Source organism: Zootermopsis nevadensis, unplaced genomic scaffold (genome assembly GCF_977971745.1).
Source record: "Zootermopsis nevadensis isolate Lab colony 2312 unplaced genomic scaffold, Znev_1.0 Znev_ptg000004l, whole genome shotgun sequence".
Classification (NCBI taxonomy): Eukaryota; Metazoa; Arthropoda; class Insecta; order Blattodea; family Termopsidae; genus Zootermopsis; species Zootermopsis nevadensis.
In genome coordinates, this window is record NW_028259136.1 from 4918488 (window position 1) to 4931058 (window position 12571).

The window sequence follows — 12571 nt, forward strand, 5'->3', positions numbered from 1 at the left end:
TGTGTATATAATGTTTTATTATTAACTATATTTATCATATATTTCAGATTTTGGAAACTGTTGGTGTTATATCGTAATATCATAACGAGAATAACTGTTTTGAGTGGTAGGCTATTTGAGAATCCTCTGTTTTGTCCTCCACCTGTTCTGGTTATTTGTACTGCTGGCCATTCTGGTATCGATATGAAGGCGCGAAAAATAAATTTCACACCTCTTTCGTCAAGCACTTCGTTCAGAACAGTTAGAGCTCAACCATGTGCCGTTGGTGTGCGTACATTTTGGTTCTTATTCTTAGTGATAAATGTGAAAGTATTCAATCCTACATCCTCAATTACCAAGATTATCGAGCATAGGTATTTGATATTGATGGTAAGTAAGTAGAATATAATTTAGGATTTGAGGTTTTCACAGCTGTGGGTATGAAGATTGCTGTCTTCTGGGTTCTTATGTAGTAATTAGGGCGATGAAGGAGGTAGTATGACCTCTGAAACGTTGGTGGACATCTACTATACTACATGGCGTAACAACCCAGAAGATGGCAATCTTCAGAATAGAATTTATTTGCATTGCTGTACCAAGGACCCTATACCTAGATTAAAACAGTTCTTGTTGGTAGTACTTGAAATTTGTTTTGTCAGAAATTAATTTGAGATAATTTGCTAGCTAGCAAATACATCATTCATGAATATTTGGAAGCAGTCAGTTTCTGAATGTAAATAATAATATTAGTATCATCTGCGACAAGTATGGGTTTAGACTGAGAGTTAAAGTTAATATTATATCATTGATATATGTGAGGAAAAGCATAGTACCAAGTACTGAACCTTGAGGAACCATGTTTTATAATGCCCCAATTTGAATAGGTGCTATTATTTGAATCTGATGATTTTATTTATATCTGTTAACCTTCTGTCATGAAGGTAATTTTTAAACTATTGACCAGTTATATTTTTTAATTCTATAAAATAGTTTGTAGTTAGATCTGCATGATTTTTCAGAGGTTATAAAGCCCTAACGTTGTATAATTCTGGTACAAAGAAAAAGTTTACAGTAAGTGGGAAGTAATTACATACCTTCAGTTGCCACATTGCTGATGTGGATGCCCTGCTTATGAGACATGAACCCCAGGTATGTGAAAATGACAAAACCAGAGAAGAAGCTGGTGAAACAGTTGACAGCAGTAGTCACGAGGCAGTCCCTATTATAACATACCCAAAAAAGAGTAAGCTTATTCAGGCTTCTCAATTGCAGTGGTTTCCAAATTTTTACCAGTTCACAAACACTTTCCTTAAAATTCTGATCAAGAAATCCACAAATGAAGGAATAATTTTTCCCTTAAGTCACATTTCTACCCCAAGGTCAATTGTTGCGCTCTCCTTGATCTGTTACACAGCTTATTTCTGAGAAGCTGCCTACCATAATTTAACAATAACATTTTGGGGCTATAAAGGGGTTTACAAACTATGGTTTAGTAACCATTGTTGGGAGTTCTTGGAGTTAATCTTTTAATTCTTTAAACATTTATTGTTTTATTTCAGTTTTAATCTGGTTGAGAAGCACAAACACCTCAGCTTACTTCCAGGATGAAATATATTAATTTAACCTAAAAATTGTAATAAGTAAGGCTGATAATAATTTGGGATTAGAATGTGTGAAGCCATACCTCCACCCCCATATGTCATTTCATTAAGTACGAAGGGAAACTTCACCTTTTCATTTATCTTTGAAGGATCAGTACCAATTAGCTTTGAATGTCTCTGACTAATTTTTGGGAAGAATCCAGTTCAGATCCTCGCTGAGGATCAACTACCCTGGCTTTATTTCAATTTGTTTGTTTTGGAAAAATCAAATTTATTCAAAATATCACTGTTGCTTCCCCAAATATCTTTTTATATCTATTGCTCACATTCATCGTACAGTGAATTTCAGTCTGTCCTACATAACCTCAGCAGATGATACGATGCCTTTAAGTAACTGATTAAACCAAAAAAATATTTCTTAACTGAGACTACTTGAAAAGTAGGATATATTAACTGGTTTCATTAATATTCTGAAATGTCTGCCCTTCATACAACTTTTTTAAGACGATACAGAACAAAGTATTTAAGGTCAAAGTCTACAGGAAAGCATATCAGCTCAGTACAGTTCCTGTTGACTGTTTTATGTCACCAGGAGATTGGATTGGTTCGATTCTAATCAGATATGGGGCGTGTGAACTACAGTATTTCTGCCATTTGTTTAAATTGATACTAGGATAGGATTTTCCCTTTGTTACAACATTTAGAGCTCCTCTGGGTTCTCGCCAGCCTCACATTCACTGGTTACGTCTTCGTGAGTAAAGTTGCCGGGGCGTGAAGCTGACCATTCACCTCCTCCTAGTTCCGAAATTAAGAATGGGTGGACATATATACCTGCATTCCCCTATACGTCTACATGGCTTAATTTTTAGTTAAATGCCAGGGGGAAATTTAACTTTGTGCGATTTGAATAACATTTTTATATTTCAACGAATACGTACAGTAGACTCACGATTATCCGGGTTGGTTGGGAAATATATTTTCCCGGATAATCTGCAAAAAATTAAAGAAATACACGCACGTGTAACAAATACGTAAGTTTATTTACAGGCATGCACTAATTAAAAATTTATAACTTGTGTTGGGCAAGGCCGTGGTCTAGGCAACACGGAGTTTTCCTCCGGGGGCTTCCCCGGTTTCTACGTGGCATCCCAACAATTACTCCATTCACACACAGAAGAAGGCAATGGCAAACCACTTCTGGATCATCTGCCAAGAACGTATATGAACAGGTCCCAGTCCGAGAAAAGGATGGAAGGATCCTGTTCATATGGACCTGTCGTCAGACAGAACACTACAAATAATAAATAAACATACCAGCTATTTTTTTAAAAAAATAATAATTCGAGTTGATGTAACGTTCTACTGTTGAAAAGTTCAGGTTTTAGCAACAATCGATTTATGCCACTCTTGTATTAATTTCGTTCTTTTTAAACATTTACAACAGGTTTCCTAGATTTTTTAAAAAAAATTCGTTTAAACAAGATTGACCACGGTCAATCCGTCCCCGGATAATCGAGAGTCTACTGTGTAGTCAATAGATTAATCTCATCTTTGTTAAAGTTTACTTTGAGACAAGAAGTTAATATTTACAGCCTATCTTACGTTTCTAGACTTACCGGAGACAGTTATTATGGAACGTATTATAACTGGCGTAGGACAAATGAACCCCGAATCCCGCACCTACCGAATAAAAAATCTGGACCGCAGCATCCACCCACACCTGAAAAATAGAAATTCGTAACTTAACTAGAAATAACACAGACATTAGAAATAAGGTAGGCGGGCGTGTAATATAACACAGTACAGTCAGTTCTGTTATAACGCGTGGTTTCGTTATGTGATTTAGCTATAACGCAATGGAATTTATGGAACACTCTTTCCGTCGACAGCAGCATTATTTTTGCATGTCGAACTGAAAGTACAACATTTATAAATTTCCTTTGTAAAGTGAATTAAATGTTGGAACAGTCTCTTAAAATACGTCAGTCGCAATGGTGGAGCGTGACTTTTCAAAAGTGTTTGTCAAATCCCAAGGCGATCAGGGGGGTCATGCTGAGAGTGAAGGCTCGGCTCCAGGTCATTTGTGTTTCTTTCCTTGTTTGGTTCTCAAGGTTATGTTTGATTGAAGGCGCTCAAGATGGTGATCCAGTCTTGATGAACATACGCCGAAGGATCTTCGGCCCGGGGGAGGGGGGAGGGTGTTGAGGCGGAGGAATGTTCGACGTTCTCTTTTCTCTTTATTGGTCGTCGCCTCGCATGATTCTCTTGTTTCGCTCCTACTTTATTGCGTTGCGTTTCTTCGTCACGAAGTTGGTGTCATGTCAGGAACTGTGATTGGAATTCCTTATGTGTTGTGAGAAATCGACCGCAGAACCAGAGTGAAGTCAGTTGCCTTGTTTTCTTTTGCACAGCTGCCCTCACTAAAACGAGTTTGGGCACTAAATATAAGACTTATTTAATCAAGACTTTGTAATAGGATACGTGCAGATTTGAGAGTAAATATTACCAGCCTCAGTTTCAGGAGTCGAATACAGTCCAATTTTATAGACGTGGCCGCTGAACAGCTCGTGAGGGGAAGTCTGGGAAGGAGTGGTGGGTCAGTGGCTAAAATTCCCAGTTAAACTTTGGACTAAAATTCCCAGTTAAACTTTGGACTAAAATTCCCAGTTGAACTTTGGACTAAATTTTCCAGTTAAACTTTGGACTAAAATTCCCAGTTAAACTTTGGACTAAAATTCCCAGTTAAACTTTGGACTAAAATTCCCAGTTAAACTTTGGACTAAAATTCCCAGAATTCCCAGTTAAACTTTGGACTAAAATTCCCAGTTAAACTTTGCTAAATATATCAACAAATTGACTGAATTAAGCAATTTACAATACATAAAGTAATGTTAGGCTTTATGGCATTATAACAGAACACAAGCTTTAAACATGCGATTACTGAAATCAGTAGCTCAGATTATATGGCGGCTAATGAACAGTGAATTGGAAAGGATGTTGAAAGAAACGATCGTGGCACAATTTAGGCACGGTTCACATTACGCGGTTTGCCCCGCGCGGTTGTTTTTACCATAGATGGCCGCGCGGTTGAATGTGAACACTTAATGAGCCATCTATGGTAAAAACAACCGCGCGGCGCAAACCGCGTAATGTGAACCGTGCCTTAAGATACTATTCCGGCATTTTCCTGGGGGGGGGGGGGGGGGCTGAGGAAGACAACGAAAAAATATCAGCGAAGACAGTCGAGATTTTATGTCGGCATATCCCGAACACAGAAGAGGAATGGTAACCATCCGGCCGTGACATTAGATTTCTTGTTTCATTTTGTGGTTCTATAACAGACTATTGCGTCTGGTATCAGCGTCATTTATTTCTTCGTATTATTTTATTCTTGTCTTATTTAGATTTTTTGATATTTGCCGTGAAGTTTGGTTGTTCTTCCTAAGCTTGTTTCATCTATTTTGGCTTTTAAAATTCCTGCCTCGTTCTTTACGCTCGCTAAGAGCGACATGTTTCGCTTACGGCATTTCCTTTCAAGACTTTTACTGAGATCGCAGCGGTGTAGTATTGCAACTGAACGATCCACTCGTGCTTCATAACGTTTTTCGAGCTCTCTTTTGTCGTCATATCTCTCGCACTTCACTGAGTGAATTCCCTCGAGTGGGTATTTCAACCCCTACAACTGTAAGATTTGCCAAATACCTTCCTTCTGTTCGTATCAGCCGCCCCCATTCTCAGGGTTTGATGGACCAAAGAATTGATGGAACTCAACTTCCTACTACCAAGGACGTTACTATTTGTTGTGCGTGTTGCTTGCGATGCAGGCGTTCAAAAATAATCTTTGTGGTTCGGTTTGGACTACCACGCTTGTTGGTTATGCGGGTATTTTACAACGCTATATTAACTTCAAATGTGATATGCTCAGATGATTGTGAATGATGGTTAAGAAAGTTTTCTTCGGACGGAAACCACGATTTTTTTTTCAGGATAGCCGATTTCTTGCCGATATTCGTAGGTCATCCCTTAGAAACATTAGAGGTTTTAACCAAGATATTAATTTAAATTAAAATTTTAGTGTTAACTGGGAAAAGAGGTGGATGTAGAGAATTGGCTTTAAGCTACATATTTAAGAATTTACAAGAGAAATTAAGGCTGTTCAGGACTTGGTACAGTGACTGGCTTTTATGTTAAATAGCATACTGAATCCCAATCATGAACATGCAATTACCTGAGTATCGGCCAGTCGCCCGAGCTCGGGTTTTAGGTAGTAGACTATACCCCCGATTGCTCCTGGCAGCATGAGGCCTCTGATGAGGAGGATGGTCAGGACGACGTATGGCAGCGTCGCCGTCGCCCACACTACCTTACCTAAGAGAGAAACTGGTTCTTAGTACACGTTGATCGTGGTCTGTTGGATTGTGACGCCGTGTCTTGTAGGTGGTCATGTCAACATTTCGGAAGAGCGTCTTCACAAGCCGACATGGCGTCAAAATCGAGAAGACCACAGTCGAGATATTTGTCGCCGCGACCTACATGCTAGATTAAAGCATTAAAGCACAGTGACAGCTTTAGAAATCGTTTTTAGGACAGGACTGACGCACCTGAGGACTTGACGCCCTTGAAGAGAGAGAGATAGAGCATGCTGTAGACAAGCAGCAGGCAAAGGACCAGCTGCCACTTGGGGTAGCCCATCTCATGGAGACCACCGCTCCGCTGCATTTCCAGGACGGCACGGCTGCAAGCACACAGCGGTGTTTGTTAATTTCACGACTTTTATAAACTGCTTATGTTATTTGGCGTTAAAGGATGAATTGGGGAAGGAGTTGGTTACTCAGCTGGTCAGAAAAAGAATTATTTGTGTTTTTATAGAACCAGATAATTTATTAATGTATGGCGGAATACGATGTTCATCTTTTATTAACTAAATGAGAGTACTGTTAACTTCTTAAGGAGTTGGTTACTTTGCTAGTTACTAACTTTCTTTCGTTAACAGGTTTACATATAGCTCAATAACTTGTGGATTTGTTGTTTTATCAATTATTCGTTTAAAGTTAAACATTTATTTTAGATGGTTGTTAATTTTTCATTATACAGCGTAATGTAGCATTACAAAGATATACGTGATTCGCACGAAATATATGGGCAGCACAAGGGCCCAGAGTCCCTGTTCACCATTGCATGTTATGTAGCACGTCAGTTGAAGCTCTTCTTAATAGATATTTAAATAGTTCTTACCTGGAAGACCACATAACTATTACAAAGACCGAGCGGTTAATGCTCTTCAAGGAAATTATCGCTGTTTTCTCTGAGGATCACACGAAATTGAAATATACAAAACATAGAATTGTTGATTTTTAATCTAGGTGGTACATATAGTTACCACGAGGATTTAGTGGTTTAAGGACTAGCCGAAATTTGGCAGAATGGAGTATTTCATGCATCATTTTTATGACAGGACTGTAAATGAATGAAACATTTTTAAAATGAGTGATTTGTTCGAAGAACGTAAGAGGAAAGATCATACTGATGTTGACGATTCGAGTAAAATTGTAAATGTGTAGGCTGTGTATTTATTGATTTGTTAAGTGGGAATATGGATGTTACATATCAAAAGGGATGAGATAAATAGGAGAACGCATGGGTGGCATAATGGAATGACGATCGAATGATTGGATAAATGGAAATGTTGAAGTAAATGGATCGCGGATTAACTATTGATGTTTGCAGTATAGGGTTTGTGACTATATTTAAACAAGAGTGAAAATGAGCGATGTCTTTCAATCGAGTTGTGTGATGTCTTATTTATCACATTGTCCTTGGACATCCAATTAGTGTCGATGCAAGTCTTGTAGCAGGATATTTAAGATACGTTACTTATTTGTACTTTAAATGCGAATTTCCACTTGTATAAAATTTACAGGATGTCTCTCTGAGACCATTTTACCTCAATAAACTTTTTTACGTATATTTTCTTTGCTTTGTCATTAATATTCACACAACGTAATATTTACATCCTGAATAAACATAGCATATGTATATCATATTCAATTTTACTGTTCATGAAGTTTGTGGAGATGAAACATGCACACGGAGAGAGACATTTCTAATTATGCGTTAAATTTATGCACCTTATGCAAACAACTCTAAAAGAGACTTCGTTTCATGTATTCCCAAAGATATTTTTTTTATTAATCAGGCATTGGTATGAAAATAACTGATATAACACGAAATTGTTTCATGATTTTTCTTCTTTAAAGTGACGAACAGTTCAGCCCTGAAGATGAATGCAGTATGTTCTTCTGAAATGCGGGTACCAACCTACAAGTCCATACGGCGTCAACCCAGAAAACCGCCATCCACATCTTCACTATGGTATGTCAGATATATTAATTCCACATATGTACAAAAGAGGCATACATGCAGTATACAGTATTTAGATCAAATGTGTGGTACTTGGAGAAAGTAATGTTTTTCAACATCTCAGTAACTGTATCAGGGAAACATGTGCTAGCTTTAATGTCCATCTTATTCCAGTGCTTTTGGATAACATAATTATATTCACGATATACATTTATTTATGGTTTATTTAACGGTGATATCAGTAGCTCATACTATATTCTTGATTTATACAATAATTAATGATAAATTGGAAAGCATATTGAAAGAATCTGCTGTGATCTAATTTAAGATAATATTTCGCCATTTATTAGGAAGGACTAACGAAAAACACGTGTAAACGCTGTCAGGATAGTCGGTATTCGTGTCGACATTTGAACCAGGGACTTCTAGAATAAGATTCAAGAGTGGTATCCACTCAGCCGCGACGTTTGGTTTCACGGAATAGACCAAGCGTGTTCCGTCTCTTCTGACTCCTTTGTCCTTTATCATCTGCAAAACTACTCATGGGAATTGGCATCTTTCCCATATTTTCCAGATGTATCACATGTCTGCATTCTTGCATTCGGTCCAGTATGTCAGAACGTATAAATCTCGTTTTATGTAGCACTGTATTTAAGTGACATCGGAATGTGTATATCTTTTTTTACTCTTGTTCAGAAATCGCATTTCGCCTTGCTAAAATTGTTGCCGAAAGAAATGTTGACAATTACTAGTAGTACTGCCAGGCCGCTGATAGATGGGGACACTTAGAGTTCTGTGAGGGTAAGAGAGGCACTTACTGGAAGTACTCTGAGGCCGGTGAGAAGTAGAGTTTCCCCGCGCCGCCGCCTGCAGCGACGCTGCCCACACTGGGGCTCGGGGCGTCGACGGATATGTTGGCGCTACCATTGTTGCTGATGTCACCCGTCCCGTTGAGCTGGCTCTCCGTGCACCAGTCCGTGTTCCACGTGTTGTTACAATGGAGCCAAGGCAGGTCGGGTGTGGCGCTCGCCACTAGGAAGTACAGGGCCCAGCCAATTATCACGTTGTAGTAGAAAGACACGTAGAATGCTACCAGTACAGCGCAGAAACCCACACCTGCAAGAGACGACAGAACGCGGTTACCTGTGACGGGTTAGGATTCCAGTACCGAGATTCGTTTCTACACAATAAATTTCCAGAATGTGTCTGCAATGACGTAGATGCTCATAATTATTCCACGCGGATTTAAAATAATAATAATAATAATAACAATAACAAAAGTTTTGTTGGCAATTGTGAGAAGGCTGCCATTGCTCATTTCAGTGGCGGAACAACTCGGTTTAGCTAGTGGGTCACCAGTGTTCCGCGAGTCATAGTTTGAGAACTATCGCTTTAAGATACATTTCCATTCCGTGTGCGTTAATGATTAGTGATTGCTCACCTTTAAACAGTGGACAAATCCTCCAAACACTGATAGGTCCCTGCCTGTTGTACTGGCCAAGGATGAGTTCCATATAGAACAAAGGAACCGCCCCGAAGACCATCATCAACGTGTAGGGGATCAGGAAGGCTCCTGTCACGACATAATAGAATCGTAATGAATAATTTATGTTGGGGGTGGAAAACTACGGCTTGTTAAATGTGCAATTCATTTTTAACTACAGACTCTTCTGTCCATGATAAGTTCGAAATAGATCCACCTGCCTTTCGGCTAAAAATAATTTATTACTCATGATCTATGCAAATGCATCACACAGGAATATTAACAAAATATTATTCGTTACCCAGCAGAAATGAAATAAACGTTTGTTGGGAAGCAAAGCGATGAATGCTACTATAATAATTATAATTTCATGTGGATCTAGTAAAAAAAAATTCCTTTGACAGTTTTGACTGCGTATTCAAAATTTTGCGATATTAACCCTTCATACCAACTGCTTCTACTCTTATGTCTCTTGATTTCGCTCACAGAAAAAAAGAGTAAATATTTTTTCATAAACATCGTTTAAATACATCTGTGACATTAATGAAATTGTATTTACTTGAAGGTGAGAACCACATTCTAACATGCTGTTTGGATAAGTTTTTTTTTCCCCTCTTTGAAGTGTTATTAAAATATATTTAATTCCTTATTCCGAAAACACGATGTTTTGTTTTGAACATATTTAAGCATATGCTACATTATTACAACAACTCTTGATATATAATTCATTCCATCATGAATATGTAACTTTCCTGTAAATAAATTATTGAAACTAGTGGTTCTGTGAGCTTACGTATAGAGATGTCTGTAGGTTTAACTGTTATTCCAGCCTTGGCTTAAACACAGAATCTAGTATTCCGAGGCGCTACAGAATTACGATAGGACAAACATTCTCCATACTTTAATTATTAAGTTAATCTGTACAATATGTATAAATGCTACGTAATTTATTAAAATGTTACTGAATTAAGTCGTGGCGATGTGAGGTGGGTGAAAACTATTCGAGACTTTATCCAATAAGAAACTTTTGTGTCAGTCGCTTTGGAAATACGGGCTACATTATCAGTTGTTTGTACAGTTAGTCACTCAGTTTGCAAGATTTACCTCCGCCGTTTCGGTAACAGAGATAGGGGAATCGCCATACATTGGCGAGGTCGACGGCGAAACCGATGATAGACAGCAGGAAGTCCGCTCCGCGGCCCCAGGTCTCTCTGCCGTCTCTACTTGGTGCTGCCCCACCGTCCACGGCACACGGGCTTCCAGAGGGCACTACCAGCGCCTCGTACCCCTTTTCGCCTTCTTCTAACTGTACTTGTAGGTCTTCTGCAAGAAATCGGGGTTCAAATTATTTGTGACGAAGTTCCAGACGACTTTCTGTGCTGTCATAGTAGAATAAACTTTGGTTAACTCATAATTTTTCTACATTTTTCATACGATGAAACAAAATTGATGTTTTGTTTATTTTTGTAAAAGTAAAGTTTGTCCCATTATACGCCATGTAGGCGTTTGGGGTGAGAGGAGATATAGCTCCTCTCTTTCTTGACCTCGGCACTAGATGGGGGTGAGTGGTCAGCATCACGCCCCGGCCGGCTTTACCCCCAGGAAAGGACCCCCGGTACCCATTGTAGAGGAGGCTGGGTGGGCCCCAGAGCCGGTCTGGACGCAGAGGCTAGAGGAAACATCCTCTGCCCCCGTCGGGGATCGAACCCCGGCCGTCCAGCCCATAGCTAGTCACTATACTGACTGAGCTGTCCCGGCTCATTGTTTATTTTTGTAATAAATTTAATTATTCGAGGATCTCACGGCGGTTAGTACACAGGTGGCTGTCTTCTGAGATGTAGCGCCGTATCAAGGTCATTGTCCTGATAATGGAGGCAGCAAGGACCTCTGAAACGTTGGTAAACTACTACCAGACTACACCGCGCTACATCCCAGAAGATTGTCATTTAAAACAGAAGAATAACCACTTCTGATTTCAGAATATGTACAATTTTACTTTTCTTATGTTTAAAATATATAATAAAATTCAGGTCAATACACAAAACTTTATTTGGATGTTAAAATTTAAAATTTAAATGTTAAAATTTAAAATTTTAAATTTGCGCCATTCATCACTTAAGGATGTTACATTAGAGCGCTTTCATTCATTTCACAACATGTTTCGATGTAATACATCATCTTCAGGTGTTGTTTTTTAAAACTATTTTATATTATAATGCATGCCTTTCAATATATTCATTATTGTAACATGTGTTCCGCTGATCCTCCCGTTTTACGCATCTTATGTTTGTTTTGATTATTCTGTAAATTTTAACATCCAAATAAAGTTTTGTGTATTGACCTGAATTTTATTATATATTTTAATCAAAAACACAAACATGACGCATATAAACCTTAAATTTTCTTATGTTGTTCGTAATAAGATGTATCAATCAGGTAATATGACGATATTTATGTAAACTTGACAGGGTATTTGTAAACCCGTGATATCACATGTTAAACTGAACTCCCATTAAAATTTAACTAACTCCATGGATCAGTGTCCTTGAGGATAGGTAGAAAATACGCTCAGCTAGTAAGAAATTCTCCGTCTGTTAATGGAACCCTAGGTCCATTTCCAACCGTGGCAGCTCTGGTAGCAAGAAATGCAAACGAGGCTATGGTGATATCAGGCCGCGTCTGCATTTTACAGAAGTCCGAATTTTTGCGGGCAGCTTTGTATTGGAGCGTTTGGTAGCAATAAGGCTTCGGTCGCGTGAAGTTTTCACACATAATTTACCTTAAAAAGACATTTTATAAATATTGTACTTTTAATGCGATTTCCAAAGATAATACTGCAATAAATTGTACTGCTGTTCAACACAAAAAAATGTGATTCCCGTCAACTTTGATGGGCCATACTACACCCGTGTCTTAATAATTACTGTCTCATCATTGGGTCAGAGCACATAGTCCATATTCTTAGCAAAGAGGGCATTGTAAGATGAGTTGACTATATATCCCGAGCTCTCGAATGCCGAAAAATCGACCGGCGTTCGACTGTTTTTCCCATCGCCTATATTACTCACAAGCTCATGTCATGGAATGTGCAGCGTACATGCCATTGTAAGCGGCAATAACTTATTCCGAATCGCTGCTATGCCGAAGC

The 12571-nt window shown here is 38.6% G+C and overlaps 2 protein-coding genes across 7 annotated transcripts in view; one reads left to right on the forward strand and one right to left on the reverse strand.

The window, feature by feature from the left end:
• The window catches only part of LOC110829182 (sodium-dependent noradrenaline transporter), a 62384-nt gene that overhangs the window by 8853 nt on the left and 40960 nt on the right, over nt 1-12571 (reverse strand). For all 6 annotated transcript variants that reach the window (XM_022062661.2, XM_022062660.2, XM_022062659.2 and 3 more), the window contains 7 exons: nt 10528-10746; nt 9382-9513; nt 8759-9056; nt 6182-6315; nt 5809-5948; nt 3197-3300; nt 1074-1198 (listed from right to left, as the gene is read on the reverse strand). In XM_022062661.2, the coding sequence (XP_021918353.2) occupies nt 1074-1198; nt 3197-3300; nt 5809-5948; nt 6182-6315; nt 8759-9056; nt 9382-9513; nt 10528-10746 (1152 nt within the window). The remainder of the gene's footprint in view (nt 1-1073; nt 1199-3196; nt 3301-5808; nt 5949-6181; nt 6316-8758; nt 9057-9381; nt 9514-10527; nt 10747-12571) is intronic.
• The window catches only part of IFT52 (intraflagellar transport 52), a 76712-nt gene continuing 64348 nt past the window's right edge, over nt 208-12571 (forward strand). Inside the window, exons 1-2 of the mRNA XM_087342953.1 lie at nt 208-369; nt 7838-7952. Of these exons, the coding sequence (XP_087199079.1) occupies nt 7950-7952 (3 nt within the window). The 5' untranslated portion in view covers nt 208-369; nt 7838-7949. The remainder of the gene's footprint in view (nt 370-7837; nt 7953-12571) is intronic.